The 23,483-nt window shown below is 34.6% G+C and overlaps 1 protein-coding gene across 1 annotated transcript; it reads left to right on the forward strand.

The window, feature by feature from the left end:
• Nucleotides 1-2,955: 2,955 nt before the first annotated feature.
• Nucleotides 2,956-19,722, forward strand: LOC114301343 (rust resistance kinase Lr10). The gene is made up of 7 exons (XM_082882135.1): nucleotides 2,956-3,998; nucleotides 5,457-5,480; nucleotides 7,079-7,114; nucleotides 8,529-8,552; nucleotides 17,348-17,407; nucleotides 17,497-17,529; nucleotides 18,441-19,722. Exons 1-7 carry the CDS (start codon nucleotides 3,152-3,154, stop codon nucleotides 19,580-19,582), a joined length of 2,166 nt encoding a protein of 721 aa, XP_082738261.1. The 5' UTR covers nucleotides 2,956-3,151; the 3' UTR covers nucleotides 19,583-19,722.
• Nucleotides 19,723-23,483: the final 3,761 nt, after the last annotated feature.

Below are 23,483 nucleotides of genomic sequence, written 5' to 3' on the forward strand. Positions count from 1 at the left end.
AAACATCATCTCGGTTTAACTCTGCTTGTAAACTTTTCTCAAGTTTCAACAAGCGTTTGAACATTATATCGGTTTAACTCAACTTGTAAATTGCTACAAATTTCAACAAGTGTTAAACATTAATCTCGGTTTAACTTCAACTTGTAAATTGCTACAAATTTCAACAAGTGTTAAACAATAATCTCGGTTTAACTTCAACTTGTAAATTGCTACAAATTTCAACAAGTGTTAAACATCTTTGTCTTCTCTCTGCTCCCTAATTGTGTGTTTCTTTTTTATCTTCTAGGATCTGAGATGTTGCTCACTGAACTCTTCTCTTCTCGGATTTAAGTGCCGAGCTCTTGTTTTCTGGAATCTTGGATCTGCTCACTCAGGTTGAGCTCTTCTCTTCTCGGACCTATTCATCTAGGCCGAGATCATGTCTTCTGGGATCTGGGATCCGGAATTTGCTCACTTAGGTTGAGCTCTTCTATATTCGAATGTCATCTCCTTGGGAGCCATCTCCTTGGGAGCGCTCATGCCCCCTGCCTTTGCATCCCTTCTGGAAGGCCTTCATTTTGTTTATGTCGACACATTCTCCATCTTTGCCAAACTCGTTGTTTCCACTACGCGGATCTTGTACGATGATGGCCATCTATTCTCCTTTCTTTCCCACAGACGGCGCCAAATTGTGTGGGTGAAAATCTGACCACACTGCAATCTTAGTATCCAGCTGGAGAGCACTGACAGAATAGATGGCACCTGACTAACTTGCAACAGAAAGAGAAGACTCCGGTGGTGGTTCGCCACCCGGGGGTACTCCGACGATCAAGTCAGTACTCAATATCTCTCAAAGATAATCAATAGTGCTAAACTCACTAGCTTGAGCATAAAAAGCATACCTTAGACCCATAGGGGTGCCTCTCTTTTATAGCCAACTCAATCCTAGTTCCAATGGAAGCCTAACTTCAATGGACTTAGGATTACTACTAATCTTGGACTCTCAGTAGGATTAGGACAAACTCTCTAAGAGTCTTATCTTTACCCAAACTAAAGTCTCCTCCCATTCTAGGACTCTTGTTCTTTATTCGCTTATCTCGGATTCCGATATTCTCGTTGATAACCTCGGCCTAACCGAGATCATTTCAGCATCATGACCAAGACACGTGGCACCTCGGTTGGCACTTCGTTGACACCTCGACCACGTGTTGTCATTCAAAAATTATGTCCCCACAGAAACTTACTAATGGCATTTAAATTTTTTTTTTTTTGTATGAAAAAAATAAAAGAAATAGCTAGTACACCAATTACATTACTAAAATTCAACATTTTGATACTATAATAATATCAAAATTTAACGTCTTACCATTTATATTTTTACTAATATTGTGGTGATACATCAAATAATAAAATATGATTTCTACTAATATTGGTGATATATAAAGGGTTGGCCTAGTAAGTATAACTTCGGATAATTTTTCCTTTTTTTTTTTTTTTTTTTTTTTTTGAAGACTAGTTTGTACAAGATATTTACTTTGACTTTAAATAAGTCCGCGCAAATAAACGGTAGGATTGGTCCTCCAAAATTAATTAAGGTGCACCTAATCTAACTTGAGCATTTAGTTATCAAAACAAAAAATAATAAATAAAGTAAGATAAGAAAATAAGTTACCATAACATTATGGGCAAATTACACTTAGAAGCCCTGCAATCCACTTTATCTCATGACATTTAAAACGTAACAGTCAACTATTTAAACTTCCGATCAAGGTTCAATCTAACACATCTCAATCGACATTAAGGGCTGATTTGAGATCTTTAAACAAAGTCAAAAAATTAAAAAAATTATCAAAAAAATTAAAAAGTTATTACTATTAATCAAAAAAAATATAAAAAAATTAATATATATAATATTAAACTACAAATCAACTTCACGCCACTCTAGGTACTGACGTGAAAGAAAAAGCAGTGAAAGGAAAAAAAAAATTACATATATATATTCACTAAGTTGGATGGTAATGTTGGGCCCATAGGGGGCCCACCATGGGTCCCTTTTTGATAATTCGAACCGTTCAATATGTAGAACTCGTCTAATACTATATGCTTGTAAAAAATCATGTCTATTGAATATCGCTAACTATATGATCAAATCAGTTTTGTATAAAAAATAGATGGTGTTATAGTTAACAGTTGACAAAAAAAACTAGCACGATTAGATAGCTATCGATATCCAATCAATGTGATTTTTTACAAGCATATAGTACTCGAAGAGTTCTACACATTGAACGGTTCTGATTAGCAAAACGGGACCCGTGGTGGGCCCCACGGGCAGAAGAACACCGTCCAATTAAAGTTCGAAAAGGAGGCGATCTTTTCCCATCTCCTAACCAGCCGACTGCACTGCCCAACTTGTACAGCCTACTTCACTAACTTCTCCTACATACTTATTTATACAATTTTTTAATATATATTTTTTCGTACAAAGTCAAAAAGTTAACTCAAACATTCATATTTTTTTTCTCAACTTTTTAGTCTAAAAAGACAAAAAGTACACTTATTTAGAACACCCCAAACAACCGCTAAATCAGCAGACGGAAAATTATTATAAAATTGGGTATTGCTTTTTTATCTATAAAAAAAGTAATCAACACTTGTTAGCAAAATAAAGAGTAATCAACATTTGTTAACAAAGTAAACAAATAAAATAAAGAATAATCAACACTTGTTAACAAATTAAACCAAATACAAGTAATCAACATTTGTTAACAAAGTAAACAAAAAACAGAGTAACTAACAAATTTTTTAATGAAGTCCAAAAGTTTAAAATTAAAACAATAATAATAATAAAAAAAACCATAATTAACACTTTTTTAAGAAAACCAATAATTGAAGTATCAAGAGATAACAGTGTAATTATGTTGAAAGTGTTAAATTAATTGAATTTAAAAAAAAAAGAAAAAAAAAAACTTTAGGGGAGGTGAGGGTAATGGTAATTTACGATGACATTATTGTTTTGGTTATAAATCTCAATTAGGAGACAAATGGTGTTATGAACCAAAGTGGCTACTTGTATTGGAAGCCTTGTTTACATTTGTAGTCTCTACGATTCTCGTGGTGGCCAACAGAAATTTAAGGTTCTGTTTCCTTGTTAAACCAGTGTGCGTGTGTATCCATGTTTAGGGGAAGGCTCCTCTTTGCTGCTGGTTACATAAGCCTTCTTGTTCATGTTCTCTTTTGTGTAAATTGTTGTAATTCTTCTTCTTGTGGAGATATCCATAACATCACTTTCCCCTTTCGACTCAAATCCGACCCAGTTGATAATTGTGGATACAAGAATATGAAACTTGAGTGCGAAAACAATCGGACAGTAGTATACTTGTTTTCTGGTAAATACTACGTGCAGGCCATCAACTACTATGAAACTGGCTTCGGCACCATCAGCCTGGTGGATGTGGGGATACAGAGGAATAATTGCTCTTCTCTTCCTCTTCATTCTTTAACTCCTACTAAATTTCCTAAAATAGTAGGTCCCACAGATTACTATATTTATCCAGAATCATTTGTAGCGTTAGTGAGTTGTGAAAAACCAGTGAAATCTCCTCTCTACATAGACACTACTAGTAATATTAGTACTGCTTTCTGTGAAAACAAAGGAGGACGAGGAGGAGGTGGAGAAGGAGGAGTCAGAGGTTCATCATCGTCGAAAAAGCATTCATACGTTCTGGTCGGAAACCATTCTCTTGAAAGGCTCTATTCTCTTGATTGGTCAGATGTTGCAAACTTATGCAGCGTCGACATGCTTTTTCCGATGAGGTTGCGGCTTCCAGATGGTCGTTTAATAGAACGTAACATGACGAGCTTGTTGGAGGTCCACAACGCGTTGGCTGATGGATTTGATCTTCAGTGGTATGTCAACAACTACGAATATTGCAGACTTCAGGCGCATTGCTACTCCAGTCATACTCAAAATTACACGGCCGCCGTTTGCCATGGTCTACGTGGGTTTTCGGCCTTTCTAGGTGCGTACGTCCAAGACACCCTTTTTTTTAATCTTATTTTATTATTATTATTTTTTTTTTATAACAAAAATGTTTTAGAGCTCTAATAGCTCTAATGGGAAGGTGACACTCACCCTGACGTGATGTTTGTGCTTTGTTTTGTTTTGTTTTTTGTTTTTTTGCTTTGACACATCACTAAAGCTCAAATTAGAGCTCTAGATTTAGAGCTCTCTAGCATTTCCCTTTTTATAATGAACATTTTATTATTATCAAATACAAAAATATGGAGAAATAATCTCTTATAACAAAAAAAATATTGATTTTTTAATTTTATCAATTTAAATCTTAATTTCTATAAAAAAAAATCTCAATATAAGTTATTTGCTTATTTTTGTTAAGTAAAACTGAAAAAAAAAATGATATTTTAATTATTAAAATCAATGTAAATCTATATAAAATGTCTAAAACATTTTTTTCCACCAATTTTACTTATAAAAAATGGACAAATAATTTAGATCGAAAATAAATCAAAAAATTTAGAGTTTAAATTAATAAAATTAATAATATACAATTTATTTTGTTATAAGGGTAGAACCCTGCCTTATTTTTGTAATTTTTTCAAATAATATTACATGGAGTTGCTTATAATTTGCATCTCTAAAAAAATGCACATGCTATACACTTTCATTATTTTTTTTTTATAAAATTTCGTAACATGGATTATAACATGTCATAATTTTTCTCACCACAAAAGTCATTAAAACTTTTCTCTCCTTAAAATGTTATAACAAAAATTACAAAGTATCATAACAAAAATCACAAAGTATCACAATTTTACCATTCATAACTTTAAAATGCACACTATAAATTTATTATTTGTAACTTTACCACAAAGTATCATATTACATATCACATTCATAACTTTCATTTCTTACCATATATACCTTTTTAGGGATGTACGCTATACATTTTTTTCAATATTACAATAAAATTCAATACACGTACCTACATACAATTATGAAAAGAAAAAAGAAAAAAAAAATTATCCTTCAATAACAAAACATAATGTATGCATAAAAACCCTCACTATATGTGTATGTGTAGAATTTATTTTGAAATAAGAAATTACACTTGAAAAGTGAGTTTTTCTATTCTACATATTAGTGATGAGCTGATATCACGCTTACAAAAATACAAGAGATACACATGGTGTATCTTTATTTGTAGCTATTCAAAGTTCTGCATAGTTTATTTGTACAAATTCAAAAACAAGAAGCTAGATGGAACACATAATGTTGAAATAATAGACAATACGAGGTTGTAAATTTAAATGAGGAATCAGGCTTTAGGCTCAACTAGTTAATTTCTACTAGTTCTACCAGTCTCATGTTCTCGTTTTCACATTAATATACTCTGTATTTTAAGGGGACTAGTAATGTTTTTGATCACTAACACTATTTATTCTTTCAAAAATGGCAGATGGGTTGAAACGTCACTTGAAGTGTAAGTATTCCCCTCTCCTCCATCTATGTCTGTTTCATTTCTAAGCAATCACATAACGTTTATTTCAAATTTTGTCTAGAAGAAAACACAAAAAGCTCCCCTGCGCCGGACACAGCCTCCGTAATACTGATTCATTTTCTCAACTATTTTACAAATCCGTGTGAAACTTAAATTTTGACTTGCTTGATTTGATCATTCTAGAATTTTTTTAAAAATTTATAGTGCAAATTATCATTTTCACCCTCCAACTTTTATTCTTATGTTTTATTTTTTACTTATTTAAAATAGTCGGTGACAAAGAAACACATTAAAACAAGTGTGTATGTCCAAATCACCTTTTTTTTAATCTTATATTATTTTTATTTTTATTTTTATAATGAACATTTTATTATTATCAAATAAAAAAATATGGAGAAATTATCTCTTATAACAAAATAAATATTGAGTTTTTAATTTTATCAATTTAAATCCTAATTTCTATAAATAAATAAAAAAATCTCAATCTAAATTATTCGCTTATTTTTGTTAAGTAGAACTTAGCAAAAAATGATAATTTAATCATTAAAATCGATGCAAATTTATATAAAATGTCTAAAATACTTTTTTATGCCAATTTCACTTATAAAAAATGGGTAGATAATTAAGATTGAAAATAAATCAATAGATTTAGAATTTAAATTGATAAAATTAAAAATATACAATTTATTTTGTTATAAGGATAGAACCCAGCCTTATTTTTGTAATTTTTTCAAATAATATTACATGGAGTTGCTTATAATTTGCATCCCTAAAAAGGTGCATATGTTATACACTTCATTACTTTTTTATAAAATTTCGTAACATGGATTATAAAATGTCATAATTTTTCTCATCACAAAAGTTACTAAAACTTTTCTCTCCTTAAAATGTCATAACAAAAATTACAAAGTCATAACAAAAATCACGAACTACCACAATTTCACCGTTCATAACTTTAAAATGCACCTCATAAATTTATGATTTGTAACTTTACCACTAAGTATCATATTACATATCACAAACATTCATGACTTTCCTTTCTTAGCAGATACACCTTTTTAGGGTCGTACGCTATACATTTTTTTTTTTTCTATATTACAATAAAATTCAATACATGTACCTACATACAATTATGAAAAAAAAAAAAAATTTATCCTTCAATAACAAAATATAATGTATGCATTAAAACCCTCACTATATGTATATGTGTAGAATTTATTTTGAAATAAGAAATTACATTTGAAAAGTGAGTTTTTCTATTCTACATATTAGTGATGAGCTGATATCACCGTAACAAAAATACAAAAGATACACATGGTGTATCTTTATTTGTAGAAATTCAAAGTTCTGCATAGTTTATTTGTACAAATTCAAAAACAAGAAGCTAGATGGAACACATAATTTTGACATGATAGACAATACAAGGTTGTAAATTTAAATGAGGGATCAGGCTTTGCGCTTAACTAATTAATTTCTACTAGTTTCTATCAGTCTCTTGCTTTCCTACTCACATTAATATCCTTTGGAGTCCAAGGGGACTATTTTTGATCTCTAACTATTTAATCTTTCAAAAATTGCAGCTGACTTGAAATATTTCTTGAAACATGGCTTGTGGAGTAAGTATTCCCCCCTCCTCCATCTATATCTGTTTCATTTCTAAGCAATCACACAAGGTTTATTTCGAATTTTGTCTGGAAGGAAACACAAAAAGCTCCCCTGGGCCGGACACCACCTTCATAATACTGATTCAATTTCTCAATTATTTCACAAATCTGTGAAACTTAAATTTGACTTGCTTGATTTGATCATTCTAGAATTGTTTTAAAAATTTATAGTGCAAATCATCATTTTCACCCTTGGACTTTTATTCTTCTATTTTTATTCTTATGTTTTATTTTTTACTTATTTAAAATAGTCGGTGACCGAGAAACACATTAAAACAAGAGATTTTTTTTTTTTTTTTTTCATAAATCGGCATTAAAACAAGAGTTAGAAATCTGATACTTGATCAATGTAATTAGAAGATATTCAAAAAACAAGGGAACAAATTGTTTGCACTCCAAAATCTCTGGACTGGAGAGTGTTGTTCGAGTTCATGGGGCTCATCCCAAGTTTTATTTCGATAATTTGAATAATTTATTTTGTAGAACCCTTCATGTATATTATTCACAAATTAAAAAAATCTAATAATTACAATCTATTCAATTTATTGAAATGTCTCCAAAAAATAGATGATAAGTATATTTTTTAAAATAGACTGCCTATTTTATTTTTATTTTTTTGTGACAAACACAATAAATTAAACAAGTTTGGATTATCAGATTGAATTATTATTATTATTTTTTTTTTGGAGAGATGATATACATGCAAGATCTTACAAAATTGATGATTTAAATTGTCGAAATAGAACCTATGGCAGGTCTCACAAGTCCGAATAGTATCTGGACAGAAGGGTAGTCCAGCCACAAAAACTAAGTGAAACTATGAGAGTGTAATTACCCTGGAATATACATTGGGTTTTTTTTTTTTTTCTAAATAAAAAAGTATGGTATGCAGTTAATCCGCAAGATCATTTTGAAAGTACAAAATTTGTATTGTACAAATTGAAAAACAAGAAGCCAAATGGAACACTAGTTTGTAAAATTAAAGGAGAAATCAGGCTTTGGGAGTGACCTTTTATCTCCTAGTAGTTAATTTTCACTAGTTTCTATCAATCTCCTGCTCTGTTTTTTTTCTTTTTTAATTTTTTTATTTTCTTGATGGGGGACTCATGCTCTGTTTTTCACCCCTTAATTGTTGTGCTTATGTGAAAATAAAATTCAAGTAAAATAATCATTTCATTTCACTTTCATATCAATGAATCAAATATGAATAATGTTAGATTTGTCACATTTTTATATCACTTTTAATCTACCACATTATGTGCCAACACTTCATTGAAAATAGATACAATTGATAGGTCCTATTGTCTACATTCCAAGGAAGAATGCTTTGGTCTCTAACACTCTTTATCTCTTTCAAAAAATGCAGATCAGTTGAGTAAAGACTTCATGTGTAAGTGTGCTCCCTTCTGCATTCATATTTGTTTCAAAGTCATTACAACTATAAGAGAGTGAAATTTTTATTGCAAAAAATATTTGGGGATATATTCATGTCGTTGTGATGATAGTCATTAAAAATATGTTTTAAAAAGTCAAAAACATGGCTTTTAGTGACAAAAATTTGTAAATGTCGCTAATAAATGCATTGTAGTAACAAAATAATTTGATTCCAAAAAAAAAAAAAAAAAAAATTGGAGGCAAATTTTGGTCGTAAAATGATAATACTTGTGTGGGTAATTTTCTGACCACACTGCCCACCTAGTAATCAGCTGGAGAGCACCGGCAGAATAGATGGCTTCAGCAAACCTGCAACAGAAAGAAAAGGCTCCGGCGGTGGTTCTTCCACCCGGGGGCACTCCGACGATCAAGTCAGTATATTTCTCAAAGATAATCAAGTGCTAAACTCACAAGCTTAAGCATAAAACTGCGTACCTTAGACCCACGGGGGTGCCTCTCTTTTATAGTTTACTCAATCCAAGTCTCACTAGAAGCCTGACTTCTATGGACTCCAATTCAATACTGACTTTGGACTCTTCAAGAGATAAAGATAAACTCCCCAAGAGTTTTATCCTTATCTTGGCTAAGTCTTCTCTTTACTCTAGGACTCTTGCCCCTAATCCATTATCCGCTTATCTAGGATTCCGATATCTTCGGAGTCAACCTCGGCCTTGCCGAGATAACCTCAGCGTCACAACCAGGACACGTGGCACCTCGGCTGACACGTCGGCTGACACGTTGGCGTCACCTTGCCACGTGTTGGTATTCAGAAAATAATATCCCCACAACTGCCCCCTAGGTTCTGTTACCTCGGCATTCTGAGGTGATGGAACCTATATTTGTATTGTCTTCTAGTACCTCGGCCTAAGAACTCTTCGGCCGAGATCATTCATGTCAAGCCGATATGTCTTGTTTTCAAGAACAAGAACTCAAATGAACTTTTCCATGTGCATGAGCTGTCATGCATCACTTCTCAACCGTTTCCTGCACACGTTTCATCTTTATTGGCCCGTGCCTATGACGCGCTTGTAAGCCGTCTTAATCTGTCTGCGCAGTCTGACGTGTGCGATGTTCTAGGCGCATTAAATGCCCTGTTTTGCCGCCATTTCAAGTTTTTAACAAAACTTTGTTTTTTCCCTCTTTCTTTCCTTACCTTTGTATTCAATTTACTTGCTTTTCTCTCTCTAAAGCCCTTGCTTCTTCAATCCGCCATTGCTAAGGTTCCAAGTTCTGCAACCGTCTTCGTTCGTCTTTCAGGTGAAGCTTTTACCACTCTGGTACTTCAGTAACCGTCGTCTATCTTCGGCGAATTCTATTCCGGCTTCAATTTCTTTGGTAAGCCACTATTCTTTCTGATTTCAATTCTTGACTATTTCTGGAATCTCCTGTTATTACTGCCTTGCTCAAATATCTATTTTGTGAATCATACATCTGAATGTGTTTTACTTATTGATTTGGCCCTTGCCTATATCTTGAACACACGTACCGTTGCACCATTTCACTGTATTTTTGCCACTGATCTTGGTCCTTTATTTCTCGTATTCTTCATACTGTTCTTGTTTCTGAAACTTCGCCTTTGTTTTCTATTTTTTGTGCCTTTGCCAGATCTCTACCTTCAATTTTTGCTTTCAATCTTTGCTTTCATAGATTTAGGTTTGGGATTTGTCTATTGAACCTATCAATTCTTAGGAAAAAACTGAAACAATCCTTAGCAGCATATACCTAGGGTTTCGCCGAGGTCCCGATAACCCCTTAAAAGCATCTTCTTTCTGAAACCAAGCCTTCTGACCTTAGGCCGACGTTATGGGTATGTGGAGACATAGGGTAGACACCCCGACCAAACTTGAGTACTTTAGGCAAGAATTCTCTATTCCTGCCGATGTCCATCTGAGGCTGGCTGAAGATAACGACTCCATCATGCCCACAGATGATTCAATGCCCTTTCCCATAGTAGCTTTTACTGAGTGTGGACTCCGGCTCCCTCTTAACATTCTCTTTCGTGAAATTCTTCACTTTTACAAGTTGAACCCTATGCAACTGGCCATAAACTCTTATCGAGTGATCAATGGCATCATAGTTTTAACTAGGCAGGAGAATGCTAGGATCACCCTTGCCGACATCCAGTACTGTTATACCATGTGCCCCCTTAACCTGAAGGAAAAAGGGTACGTCTATTACCTCAAGCCGAGGTCCACTAAATTCAAAATCGTAGCCGACCTTCCAGATTCCAACAAGGGGGCTGGAGATGATTATGTTATTGCTTCGGGAAATTGGGAGTTTGGCGCAGACGAGGACACCCATCTCTACCCTCTTCCCCGATTAGTTAAAGAGGGCAAGGGTAAGAGCCCAGCGTCAATACTTAGTTGTTTCTGTTCAAGTCTTCAATATTTTATCTGTTTCTAATGTTTGTTTCTTCTTGCAGACATTTGTAAGCCACCAAAAGACTTTCGCCAATCCTACGTTCCCAGCAAAGACTTAAAGAGGCTCCTAGATCTGCCAATCCAAAAGCGCAAGGCTCCACTGGTACTGAATTTTATTCCGACGTACAAGTCTACACTGCCCGACGTCCCAAAAAGGAAGAAGAAGAGCTTATCTCCTCCCTCTGCTACCACTTTACAAACCACATCAACATCTCGGGCTGATCAAGGGTCAACCTCTGACCCAGCCGATCAACCATCAACTTCAGCTCCATACTTAATCCCAATACCAGAAAGAAAACGTCGGCGACGACTTGTCAAAACTGCTGAGATGGGTCGCCCGAAGCCTGTTGCTGTAGATCTCTTAGCCGACCTACCTGCCGACGTTGATGTTGTTCTGACTCAATCCATGTCCCCACCAAAGCCAAAAAGAATCAAAAAGGCCCAGTCCAAGGCCAAAGCTACTGAGGTTGAGGCTGAGGATGCTCTGCCCATCTCACATTTGGCTGAGAGTAAAAAAACTGCTTCTGCTTCTGCAAAAAGGTCTGCTGAGGCCCAGCCATCAGAGTCCACCCAATCAAAGAAGCCGAGGTCATCGTCTGCGACGACCTCGGGTTCCAGAATACCAAAAGTCCCCTGGACACCTGAGATCACTCTAGAGGATAAGCCTGTCCTTGCCAACGACAGCGCCGATGATATAAACGTCGGCATGGCACTCAGTACTGCTCTACTCCTCCCAGGCGATCTTAAGCGGAATGCCAAGATGAGTGAGTATGAGAACTATGCCTTTATGCTGCAACGCTCTGTCCAAGTAAGTGCCTTCGTGCTGAAATTTGTTTTCTCTCTTACTTTGTAAAATCTTGTAACAATTTGTGCCTTGTGTTCTTTCAGGCCATCCAACATGCCCACTCTCTCTCCATGCAAGCTTTTGAAAATAGACCAAAGTTGGTCGACCTGAAAAGAGAGGTTTCTGCCCTTAAAAAGGAGAACAAAACTTTTCAATTAAAGATGAAAAAACTGGAAGACCAGGCTGAGGCTGCCACCAAAGCCCAAACCCTTGCCGAGGAAAAGGCCGAATCTGCCGAGGCTATTAAGAAGGTCGCCGAGGCCGAAAAGAGAGAGGCCGAGGAAAAAAAGGTCCAAGCCAAAAAGGAACTTCAGGAGGCCTTAGTTACCAAAGATGCTGAGATTAAGGAGGCTGACGAGAAGGCTTATGCTCAAGGAATGGCCGACGTCACTGAGGAGTATAAACTGCAAGTTAGGCAGGCATGCAACAGGGGCTTCTCCCTTGGTTGGATGGCCCTTGCCAAAAAGCTCAACATCCCAGATGACTCGCCATTGCGCAAGGCTGATGATATCCCTCTGCCATTCCCTCCCTCTCCTCCTCTAGGTCATCCTGAAGAAGAATCTGAATCTGAGTCTGAAGATGTGGAGGGGGGTGAGGAGGAGGGTTTAATAAGAAAATCCAAGGAGGCTGTTGGGGCTAAGTCTCCTTCTTTGAATGAGTAGGTCCTAGACCTGACTCAAGATGATGAAGTTATCAGGGAGGCTACACCGGAGCAGGGTTCATCCGACATTCCTCAAATCGGCAAGAGCGTTGATGAAACCCTTGCTGAGATCAACGCCGAGATTGTTGCAGATGAGGAAGTTGAGGTATCTCTTCAAGAGATTTCTGAGGTTCAGATCCAGTCAGTTGCTGATGCTGAAAAGTCTTAACTCTCTTGTCTTTTCTTTTGCACCCTTGTACTTTGTTTTGTTTTCTGGACAATATAAGCTTCCTTTCATGGCCGATGTGCCTTTCTTTGTTATTTCGAAACAATTTACTTCTGGTAGGCCGTAGTGCCTTCTTTTGTACACAACTGCAACTGTTTTTCTATGGATGCTTTTTAATTTCCCTTGATTTGCTTCTGCATAGTTCTATACTTAGAATATTTTGTATGCCTTTCATATTTTGCCACCTTTGTACAATCCTCTCGGGGTTACATATCTCGGGTATAGTAACTACAAGCTTTACTTCGGCAAGATACTGTCCTACAAACTTTTCATAAATTTCAACAAGTGTAAGACATATACTATTCAATGTCAACTTTGCGAACGTTTTTCAATGTTTCAATCAAGTGTTTAGACAGTGATCTTAGTCTAACCTACTTGTAAATTGCTACTAATTTCAATAAGTTTTATCATATACTGTAAACTTTTCTCAAGTTATAACAAGTGTTTAAGCAATGATCTACTTGTAAATTGCTACAAATTTCAACAAGTGTTTAAACAATATACTTAGCTTTTACCTCATCCTGCAAATTGCTGCAAATTTCAACAGATGATCACATGTCAGCTTAACATTATCTTGTAAATTGCTACAAATTTCAACAAGTGTTAAGCATCTTCTTTGGTTGGACCAACCTGTAGATTGCTATAAGTGTGCAAACTATAACCTCGGCTTCACTTCGACTTGTAAATTGGTACAAATTTCAACAAGTGAAGAGAAACAGTAATCTCGGCTTAACTTCAATTTGTAAATTGCTACAAATTTCAACAACTGAAGATAAGGAACCATCTCAGGTTAACTTCAACTTGTAAATTGTTATAAATTTCAACAAGTGAAGATAAGGAATCAGCTTAACTCCAACTTGTAAATTGCTACAAATTTCAACAAGTGAATTAAGTAATAATCTCGGCTTAACTTCGACTTGTAAATTGCTACAAATTTCAACAAGTGAAGATAAGGAATCAGCTTAACTCCAACTTGTAAATTGTTACAAATTTCAACAAGTGAATTAAGGAATAATCTCGGCTTAACTTCGACTTGTAAATTGCTACAAATTTCAACAAGTGAAGATAAGGAATCAGCTTAACTCCAACTTGTAAATTGCTACAAATTTCAACAAGTAAAGATAAGGAATCAGCTTAACTCCAACTTGTAAATTGCTACAAATTTCAACAAGTGAATTAAGTGTCTCTGTTTTCTTTCTGCCCCCAATGTGAACCTGAGTTCTACTTGGGTTCTCATTATTCATGTCTCCAAAAACACCCATATGTAACTTTATCAATCATATGTGTTTTAAAGAAAAGGGAAAAGATTTTATTGATGACATCGGCCAAAAATAGTGCACATCTAATGATAGAAGAATTTCAAATTACAAGTGTTCCAAGGTCTTGGCAGTGCTTTGCCCTCGTTATCTTCAAGCCGATAAGCTCCATTGCCTAATACCGAAGTAATTCTGTAGGGTCCTTCCCAGTTTGGGCTAAGCTTGCCCTCTCTAGGATCCTTCTTGTTGCCGACGACTTTTCTCAGGACTAGGTCGCCGACTTGAAAATCTCTTGGATTGACCTTCTTGTTCTAGTAAGCTGTTGCTGGTATACTGCGAGCTGAATTGCAGCTTTCTCTCTTCGTTCTTCCAAAAGATCCAGATCTCGGGCTAAGAGTATGTCATTGGTGCCATTCTCTACTCCCTGGGTTCTGATCCCTGGGATGCCGATCTCCAATGGGATGACTGCTTCTGTGCCATAAGCCATGGCAAAGGGGGATTCCCCTGTTGACCTTCTCGGCGTAGTCCGATATGCCCAAAGTACGTTGGGCAACTCGTCTACCCACTTTCCTTTTGCTGCCTGCAGCCTCTTCTTTATTCCATCCAAAATTACTTTGTTGGATGCTTCTGCTTGCCCATTGCTTTGGGAAAAACTTGGTGTTGAAAAGTAATTCTTTATCTTGAATTTTGCGCAGAAGTTTTTGATGAGCTTGCTGTCAAACTGCGTTCCGTTGTCGGCAATTATTGCTCTTGGAAGGCCAAATCTGGTGATGATGTTTCTCCATATAAAGTTCTTGACGTCCCCATCTCGGATTTTGGCAAGAGGTTCTGCCTCTATCCACTTCGTAAAGTAATCTGTTGCTACCAGCAAGTATTTTCTCTGCCCAGTTGCCTGGGGAAGATGCCCAACAAGATCTATGCCCCATTGGGCAAACGGCCAAGGGCTGGATGCTGGGTTCAGGTCAGCAGCTGGCTGATGTAAACCTTTGGCACTGTTCATACTTCTTCACGTAGGCTTCAGTATCCTTTTGCATGTAGGGCCACCAATACCCCTGGGTAATGGCCCTGTGGGCTAATGATCTGCCCCCAGCATGGCTTCCACAAATCCCTTCATGAATCTCGTATAGAAAATCTTTAACCTGCAAAGGGTGTACGCACCTTAAAAGGGGTCCAGTGAAGGACCTTCTGTAGAGGTGTCCATCTTCTGTCAGACTGAATCTTGCTGATTTCAATTTGACTTTATGTGCCTCCTTATGGTCTTCTGGCAGCTTTCTCTCTTTTAGGAATGTAACGATTGCATCCATCCAGCTTGGTCCCAAGTCCACGCACATTGCTTCTTGCTCTGTGCTCTGTGGTTCTATGCTCGGGCCTGACATATAGTCGATCATAATTGTCCTTATTTTTCCAGTCTGCATTGAACTTGCCAGGTTAGCCAACGAGTCGGCGTGGGTGTTGTCATCTCGGCCAACTTAGAGTAATCGACAGTTCTGAAATAGGGCTGCCAATCTGATGACCTCTTTTGCATATGCTGACATCCTTTTGTCCCTGGCTGCAAATTCTCCTGTTGACTGGTTAACAATAAGTTGTGAATCACAAAAAACTATTACCTCATCTGCTTCTGCTGGTGCTGCCAGTTTTAGTCCTGCAATTAATGCTTCGTATTCTGCTTCATTGTTTGAGGCCTTGAACCCTAAACGGATGGATTGTTCTATTATTTCTCCATCTGGAGATATCAGCAGTACTCCTGCCCCTGCTCCTTGTCGGTTCGAACTTCCATCGACAAACAGTCTAAATAAGTCGCCGATGTAGATGCTGCAGGGCCTGAGTTTTTCCTTCCTTTGCTCTTTTGCCTTTGGCTGGGATTCTCCTTGCTTGCTGGGACAATGCTCATCCTGGCTCAACGGAGCCCGATGTTCGATGGTTTTGGGCGTGAATTTTGCCACGAAGTCAGCCAAAACTTGGCCTTTAATTGCTGTTCTCGGCCTGAACTCCAGGTCATACTGACCCAGGGCTACTGCCCATCTTGCTATCCTTCCTGTTAAGTCTCCTTGTTGCAACAAGGACTTCAGTGGATGCTCTGTTAGGACCAAAATCTTGTGCGCCTGAAAGTAATGGTTCAACTTCTTTGAAGCCGTTACTAAGGCTAGCGTTAATTTCTCCAGTGGTAGATACCTTGTTTCTGCGCTGGCCAAGGTTTTGCTTACATAGTAAACAGCCTTTTGCTCCCCTGTTTCTTCTCGGATTAGTACTGCACTGACTGCGTGTTCTGAAACTGCCAAGTACAAAAAAGTTCTTCCTCTGGTTCTGGATTGGAAAGAACTGGAGTTGTGGTCAAGTACTTCTTCTGATCGGTCAAAGCGGCTTCGCATTCTTCTGTCCACAGAAAGTCTGTGGCTTTTTTCACCAAGTTGAAGAAGGGTCTGCACTTATCTGAGCTTCTGCTGATGAATCTGTTTAGGGCTGCGGCCCTTCCAGTAAGCATCTGAACCTGTTTTGCCGACGTCGGGCTCTTTAGCTCTAGGATGGCCTTGATTTGGTCTGGGCTGGCCTCAATGCCCTTTCTTGTTACCAGATACCCTAAAAACTTACCTGATCCAACTCCAAACGCGCACTTTGATGCGTTGAGTCGGAGCCGGTATGTTTTGAGTATATCAAAGACCTCTTTTAGGTCGGCAAGATGACCCTTAGATTCCTTGGTCTTCACGACCATGTCATCGATGCAGATTTCTACCGTTTTGCCAATCAGGTGTTTGAACATCTTTATTACTAACCTTTGGTAAGTTGCTCCTGCGTTTTTCCACACAATACTAATGTTCGAATTCCGTTGCTAAAAATATAATAATAACACTCCTGACAACACAAATATTTCTTTCTTTCCTAACAAGTACTGTACTTTTATCTTTAAATTTTAATCTTTAAAATCTTAATTAATTGTAGTGAGCAATCACATAATATTTAATTCAAAAGTTGTTTGGAAGAAAACAATAAAAGCTCCTTATTCATTTTCAAAATTTTGTTGCTAAAAACTTTGTTTTTGACTTTTCAAAACAATATTTTAACAATTATTCTTGCGACAACAGAAATTAATATCTTTTGTATCAAGAGGTAACAGAAATTAAGGTAACAAAATTTTTATTTTTAAAGACCAAAAATATTAATTCCTAAAACTCTTATATGTTGTGGTGCAATTTTATCATACCAATGTTCAAATTGTTGGATCTCATCCGGTTACTTTTCTCATTTCTATCAAGAGGCTTTTGATCATTTTGATAATTAAGACTAATTGAATATTTCATTATGGTTAGTTTTAAGGCGGTGTGTCTTTAAACTTCCAGATTCATCGATTGATCCTTCGGAGTGTCCATGTGAGTTCCTTTTTCCTTTCTGGATTTTAGTTTAATTTATTTGTAATTTTTCTTCATGTCGGCTGATTTTTGTTTAATTTTTCTTATAGTTCGTAATTGGGGTTACGATCTCAAAATCGCAGGTAAATTACTCCCCTTTTTAACTGGAAAAAGTTATTTTGTCAATTAATTTTGAGGTGGATTAGGATTGGGCACCGACCTGATGGGCTGTCAAGCTTGTGTTTTTTAAGACTTAAGATTGATATTTAAGCTCACAAAGTTGGGTTAGGATGACTTTTCAAGCCTGCTTAATGGGTTGGATTTAGGAATGTTTCTTGTGGCCTGATTTGACCCAATTGTTAACATATATTATGAGAAATGTTATATACCATATGCCCCCGTAATTACAACATTTATAGTATTTGATTATGACCTATTATGGCATTAATTATTACTTAATTATATAACTTAGTTATATATATTGTGGTGTTAGTTATGACTCATTATAATATTAATTATTATATTATTTTAGTTATGATTCAAATTTTTTTTCGTTATATCTTCTGTGGTGTTTGGTTATAATTTTTTTTTATTTTTTTATTTTTATAACTTCCATAGAATTGAGTTATGACATTTGTTGGTATTAAATCCACAAATATTATAACTCGTTTATAGTACACACATTTTTACCATAATATTACCTATTAATATGTATATACTTATAGAAAATTTATACCTAGGATATGGCTTGATATTTAGTTTTTGTGGATATAAAATTATTAATTATAAGTTTTATAATATTAGTTTTTATTTAATATATGGGCTTGTTGGTGGGCTCGGGATTGTAATAGTTTAGGGCTAAGACTTCTAGGCCCGAAGTCAGACTAGGTTGGACTTGGGCATAAGAGTTTTCTATATATTTCTTAACTTAAATCCAACTGAGTCTGAATCTGACCGGATGTTTGTCCACCACTAAGGTAAATACTTCTAAATTCTAACAATGGCAAGACAAAAAATGATTTTTAATTAGTCATCTTGTGATTTTTATATACAGGAGTAATCCTTTTGGCAAGAATTCTATTTGCCTTATGTGCGTTTGCGTTTTTAATCCGTAAGTTTAAGAGAAGGCATTTATCGATGTTCGATAACATTGAAGGTTATCTACGAAGTCAAAATCGCCTCATGCCAATTAGCTACTCTTACTTAGATATTAAAAAGATGGCCAAAGGTTTCAAGGACAAGTTGGGAGAAGGAGGCTATGGCTCTGTCTACAAAGGAAAGCTTAGAAGTGGTCATCTTGTAGCGATAAAAGTATTGGGCAAGCCCAAAGCCAATGGACAAGAATTTATCAATGAAGTTGCTACCATAGGAAGGATTCATCATGTTAATGTGGTTCAGCTAATTGGATATTGTGCAGAGAGATCTAAGAGAGCTCTTATATATGACTTCATGCCAAATGGGTCTCTGGAAAAGTATATATTTTCTCAAGAAGGATATATACCATTGAGTTGTAAGCAAATGTATGAGATTTCTCTAGGAGTGGCTCGCGGGATTGAATATTTACATCGGGGTTGTGACATGCAAATTTTGCATTTTGATATCAAGCCTCACAACATTCTTCTTGATGAGAATTTTACTCCAAAAGTTTCCGACTTTGGGCTTGCAAAATTGTATTCAACTGATGATAGCATTGTGACTTTGACTGCAGCAAGGGGGACAATGGGTTATATGGCTCCAGAGTTATTCTACAAAAATATTGGAGGCGTTTCATATAAAGCTGATGTTTACAGTTTTGGAATGTTGTTGATGGAAATGACTGGTAGGAGGAGGAATTTGAATGCCTTTGCTGATCATACAAGCCAAATTTACTTTCCTACTTGGATTTATGATCAATTCAAAGAAGGAAGGGACATAGAAATGGGAGAGACTAATGAGGAGGAAGGGGTGATGGTGAAGAAGATGATAATTGTGGCTTTGTGGTGCATACAAATGAAGCCTAGTGACCGTCCTTCGATGAACAAAGTTGTAGAAATGCTTGAAGGGAATGTTGAACAATTGCAGATGCCTCCCAAACCTTTTCTATGCTCACAAGAGATGCCAACTGAAGATAATAAAATTGACACAAATCCTACAGATTTGCCTATGCCATTAGGTGAATGTATAAATTCCATCACTTTGAATGTAAGTGAACCTTAAATGGTTTCATATCAAATGCTTCATATTTAAGTAAATTATATTTGTTGGCATCCTCTGTTGCTTATGTATTATTGAGGCAGCCTTATTAAACATATGATGGGGAAACTATATATGCATCATTAGATTAAATTTTTGTACGAAAACTTAGTATTTCGTTTAGGTAGCTTCCGTTGGATTGCATTTCAATTTTTCTTGAAAGATTTTCCTTGTTAAAACTAGCTTCATTGGAACTTTGCAAGTATAAATTTTTGTTTAATTTGGATTCATTTGTCATTGTTTAAAAATATTGCTTTGACACTGTACAACACCTAAAATTTTTAATTGTATGTTATGGCATTTACAATAAAGAGAAATAAATTAAATATACAAAATATAATTTAAACGTGATTCGGCAATATGATTACGTTCATAGAAGAAAGGAGATCAAATCCAGTACATGGAATAAAAATTACAGAACTTTGAACATCTAAACTTAACCAATCTACAATAAAAACCCTAAAAGAAAATATAATATATACCTCTAAAACTTTGGATAAGACCTCAGACCTCTGCATGGGCCTAGGTGAAGCATTATTTGGTTTTTTACTCCTATTTTCAACTTCAACCCTCCACATCTATAAAAAGCCCCTTACAGTAATTTTGAATATGTAGTAAAAATGTAAGACGTATCACAACAAAAGCTTTCACCTTAAACCAAAAAAGTAAGTTGGAAAAAATAAAGACGAATTTTCCATAAAAAATCTTTTAAAAGATCAGCATTTTATAGGATGATAATATCGAGGAAAATATTTAGTTACATTTTTTTCTTTTTAACCTCATTAATCCTTGGGAATTTGTACAGATTTAGTGGTCTTGCTTTGCTTAGGCAGTTGGCTTGTAAGTCAGCTTCCAACTCTCTATCTCAAATCTGTTTGAACAACTACCTTTTTTTACTTAGTTCTTAATTCTACAGTAATTAGCTGCTTTCACTTTTTTTCTTCTTGCACTGTGTCCATACTCGACTCTCCAACACTACTAACGCTTTAGAATATTTATATAAAAAAAAATCTTTATATTTTAGTTTTTAGGATAATGAAAAATGAAAAAATAAGTTTATTTAAATGAAAAATATTTTTTAATTTAAAAAAGTGTAAATTATTTTGGAATTAAAGTTTTAACAATTCCATCCCAATCACTGCTAATATGATTTTTTTCAATAATAACCTATACTCAAATGTTTAAGAGAAGAATTATTTGAATTTTCAAAACAACACTAGTGAGTTCAAAAAAAAGGTCCAAAATTATAGCAATACTCTCTGCGGTGTAGTGCGGTATAATTTGACAATAAAATTATAACCAAATTGTGGATAGTGACAAATTTATTATCGGTAATCAAACTGCGGTTTAAATAGTTTTAACTTGTTAGTTAATTTAAAAATAATTTTAAATAATTATCAAATGTATGCATATAATATATAATATTATAACACTAATTTGCAACAAATTCTGCATCTCAAATATCACTCACATTTATTTTAATTTTATATTTCATTGGAAATAAATAAATATATATTATGTATATATGTATTAACTATGGCTAACGGTAGGGCTATACAAAATGCTACCTAATCTGCTAAAACCGCCTAATCCTCACCAATTCCTCCACTAACCGCGGATTAAATTTTGAAATTTATATTTGCCCTCAAAACCACTCCGTTATAGTTAATGCATACATTTTTTTTTTAATCTCTAATAAAATATCAAAATAAAAATGAGTGTGAGAGACATTAATGTGAAATTTGTTGCAAATTAGTAGTTATATTTATGAAAAATTAGTTTGTATTGTGTATATGAAATGTATTATGCAACTTATTGTTATATATTATGCAAATGGTTGATAATTGTTTAAGAATATTCTTCAAGCAACTAGCAAATTGAAAACGCCCCAACACTACAAGAAAAAGCATTTTTGCCGACCACTTTTAGTTACCAAAACTAATTTAGTCGCAAAAGTCACGGAATTGGGTACCAAAAAAATATTAGTCGGCAAAAGTCAACTTTTTAGCTACTAATTTTTTTTAGTAGGGGAATGTTGATTATTGGCTACTAAAAAAAATTTAGTAGCTAAAGATATTACAATTGGCGACTAAAACAATTTTTAGTAGCTAAACATATGACAATTGGCGACTAAATAAAAATTTAGTAGCCGTAGAGGTACCTTTAGCTACTAAATTGTTTGGTAGCCGAATGAAAATAAAAAAATTAATTTTTAATCTTTCCCGACCAAACTTTTGGTCGCCAAATGTCAAGTTTCGGCGACAAAATTTCTTTTAGTCGCTGTATACCTACTTTCGGCTACTAAATTGTTTGGTAGCCGAATGAAAATAAAAAAATTGATTTTTAATCTTTCCCGACCAAACTTTTGGTCGCCAAATGTCAAGTTTCGGCGACAAAATTTCTTTTAGTCGCTGTATACCTACTTTCGGCTACTAAATTGTTAGGTAGCCGAATGAAAATAAAAAAATTGATTTTTAATCTTTCCCGACCAAACTTTTGGTCGCCAAATGTCAAGTTTCGGCGACAAAATTTCTTTTAGTCGCTGTATACCTACTTTCGGCTACTAAATTGTTTGGTAACCGAATGAAAATAAAAAAATTGATTTTTAATCTTTCCCGACCAAACTTTTGGTCGCCAAATGTCAAGTTTCGGCGACAAAATTTCTTTTAGTCGCTGTACCTCTACTTTTGGCTACTAAATTGTTTGGTAGCCGAATGAAAATAAGAAAATTAATTTATTTTTTTTTATTTTTATTAAGAGGTTGTACACCCACCATCCAAAAATATTAATATCTTATTTTTTTTATTATCTCAAAATATTAATTTTTTTAAAAAATTAATTATTAAAATAATATGAATTTCTTATTTTGTCCTTTTTTTAAATCCATTAATAATACAAAAAGTACAATTATGACAATTGATATGTCTAAAAAAATATACTATCAAAAGGTAATTTTGAAAAATTAATATTTTTAAAATGTAATAATTGTATTATAAAAAGAAATTAAATTCTGAAAATAGATTATTATTTTTAGATGGAAGAAGTAGTCGGCTTTCATTTGATGGTTGAACACATCTTTTAATAATTGGGCCCTCACGCGAAAGTTATGCTAAAATGGGTAACTTGTTATTGGCTGTTTGTCGATAGTTTAACATTGCAAAAATTTAAAGGCATAGTTACAGGTCAGTCTGATAAATTTAATTTTTAATAATAAATTTATTATTTTTAAAAAGTACAATTAAACTATTTATACTTTTTACATCATCATATTTCAATAACACTAATAAATTAAGAATAAATCAAAACATATATTTAATAAAATTTTCATTTTAATAAATTTTTCAATATTATTACCAGTACTAATGAAATAATCATTTTACAGACACAAAACATATATTTAAAAAGTTTTTAAAAATTTTCATTATCAAAACGAGGGCTAAGTGTGTAAAACAAATTCACTCATGACTTATGAGTAAATAAATATGATTTGTAAGACTTATTTTTAAATTTATACTTTCTAAATATTTCTAAATTTTGTAATTTTTTTTTCACAAACTGAGTCATAAAACTCCAATAAAGTAAAAAGTGTAAATAATAAATAAAATTAAAAAATATTAATTTAACAAGCCTGATCTATTTTTCATTGACTCGAAAAAAATTAGCAGCAAATATTTGCTCTATTTTTCTCTCTTTTTGTCTATCTCTCGCTCATCTTTTGTTTCTCTCTCTTTTTCTATCTCTTCATCTCTCTCTCTCTCTTTCTCTCTCTATCTCTTTTTCTATCTACCTCTCTCTCCCTGTCTCTCTCTCACTCATCGCTCTTCTCTATCTCTCTCTGTCTACTTGTCTATTTGTCTATTTCTCT

Source organism: Camellia sinensis, chromosome 8 (genome assembly GCF_055761805.1).
Source record: "Camellia sinensis isolate YWXY chromosome 8, ASM5576180v1, whole genome shotgun sequence".
Taxonomy (NCBI): Eukaryota; Viridiplantae; Streptophyta; class Magnoliopsida; order Ericales; family Theaceae; genus Camellia; species Camellia sinensis.

Bases quoted from the DNA above. Each gene is read 5' to 3' on its own strand.
- LOC114301343 (XM_082882135.1), top strand. From the start codon at position 3,152: ATGTTTAGGGGAAGGCTCCTCTTTGCTGCTGGTTACATAAGCCTTCTT. The intron at 5,481-7,078 runs GTAAGTATTCCC...CAAAAATTGCAG, and splicing joins GTTGAAACGTCACTTGAAGT to CTGACTTGAAATATTTCTTG. The intron at 7,115-8,528 runs GTAAGTATTCCC...CAAAAAATGCAG, and splicing joins CTTGAAACATGGCTTGTGGA to ATCAGTTGAGTAAAGACTTC.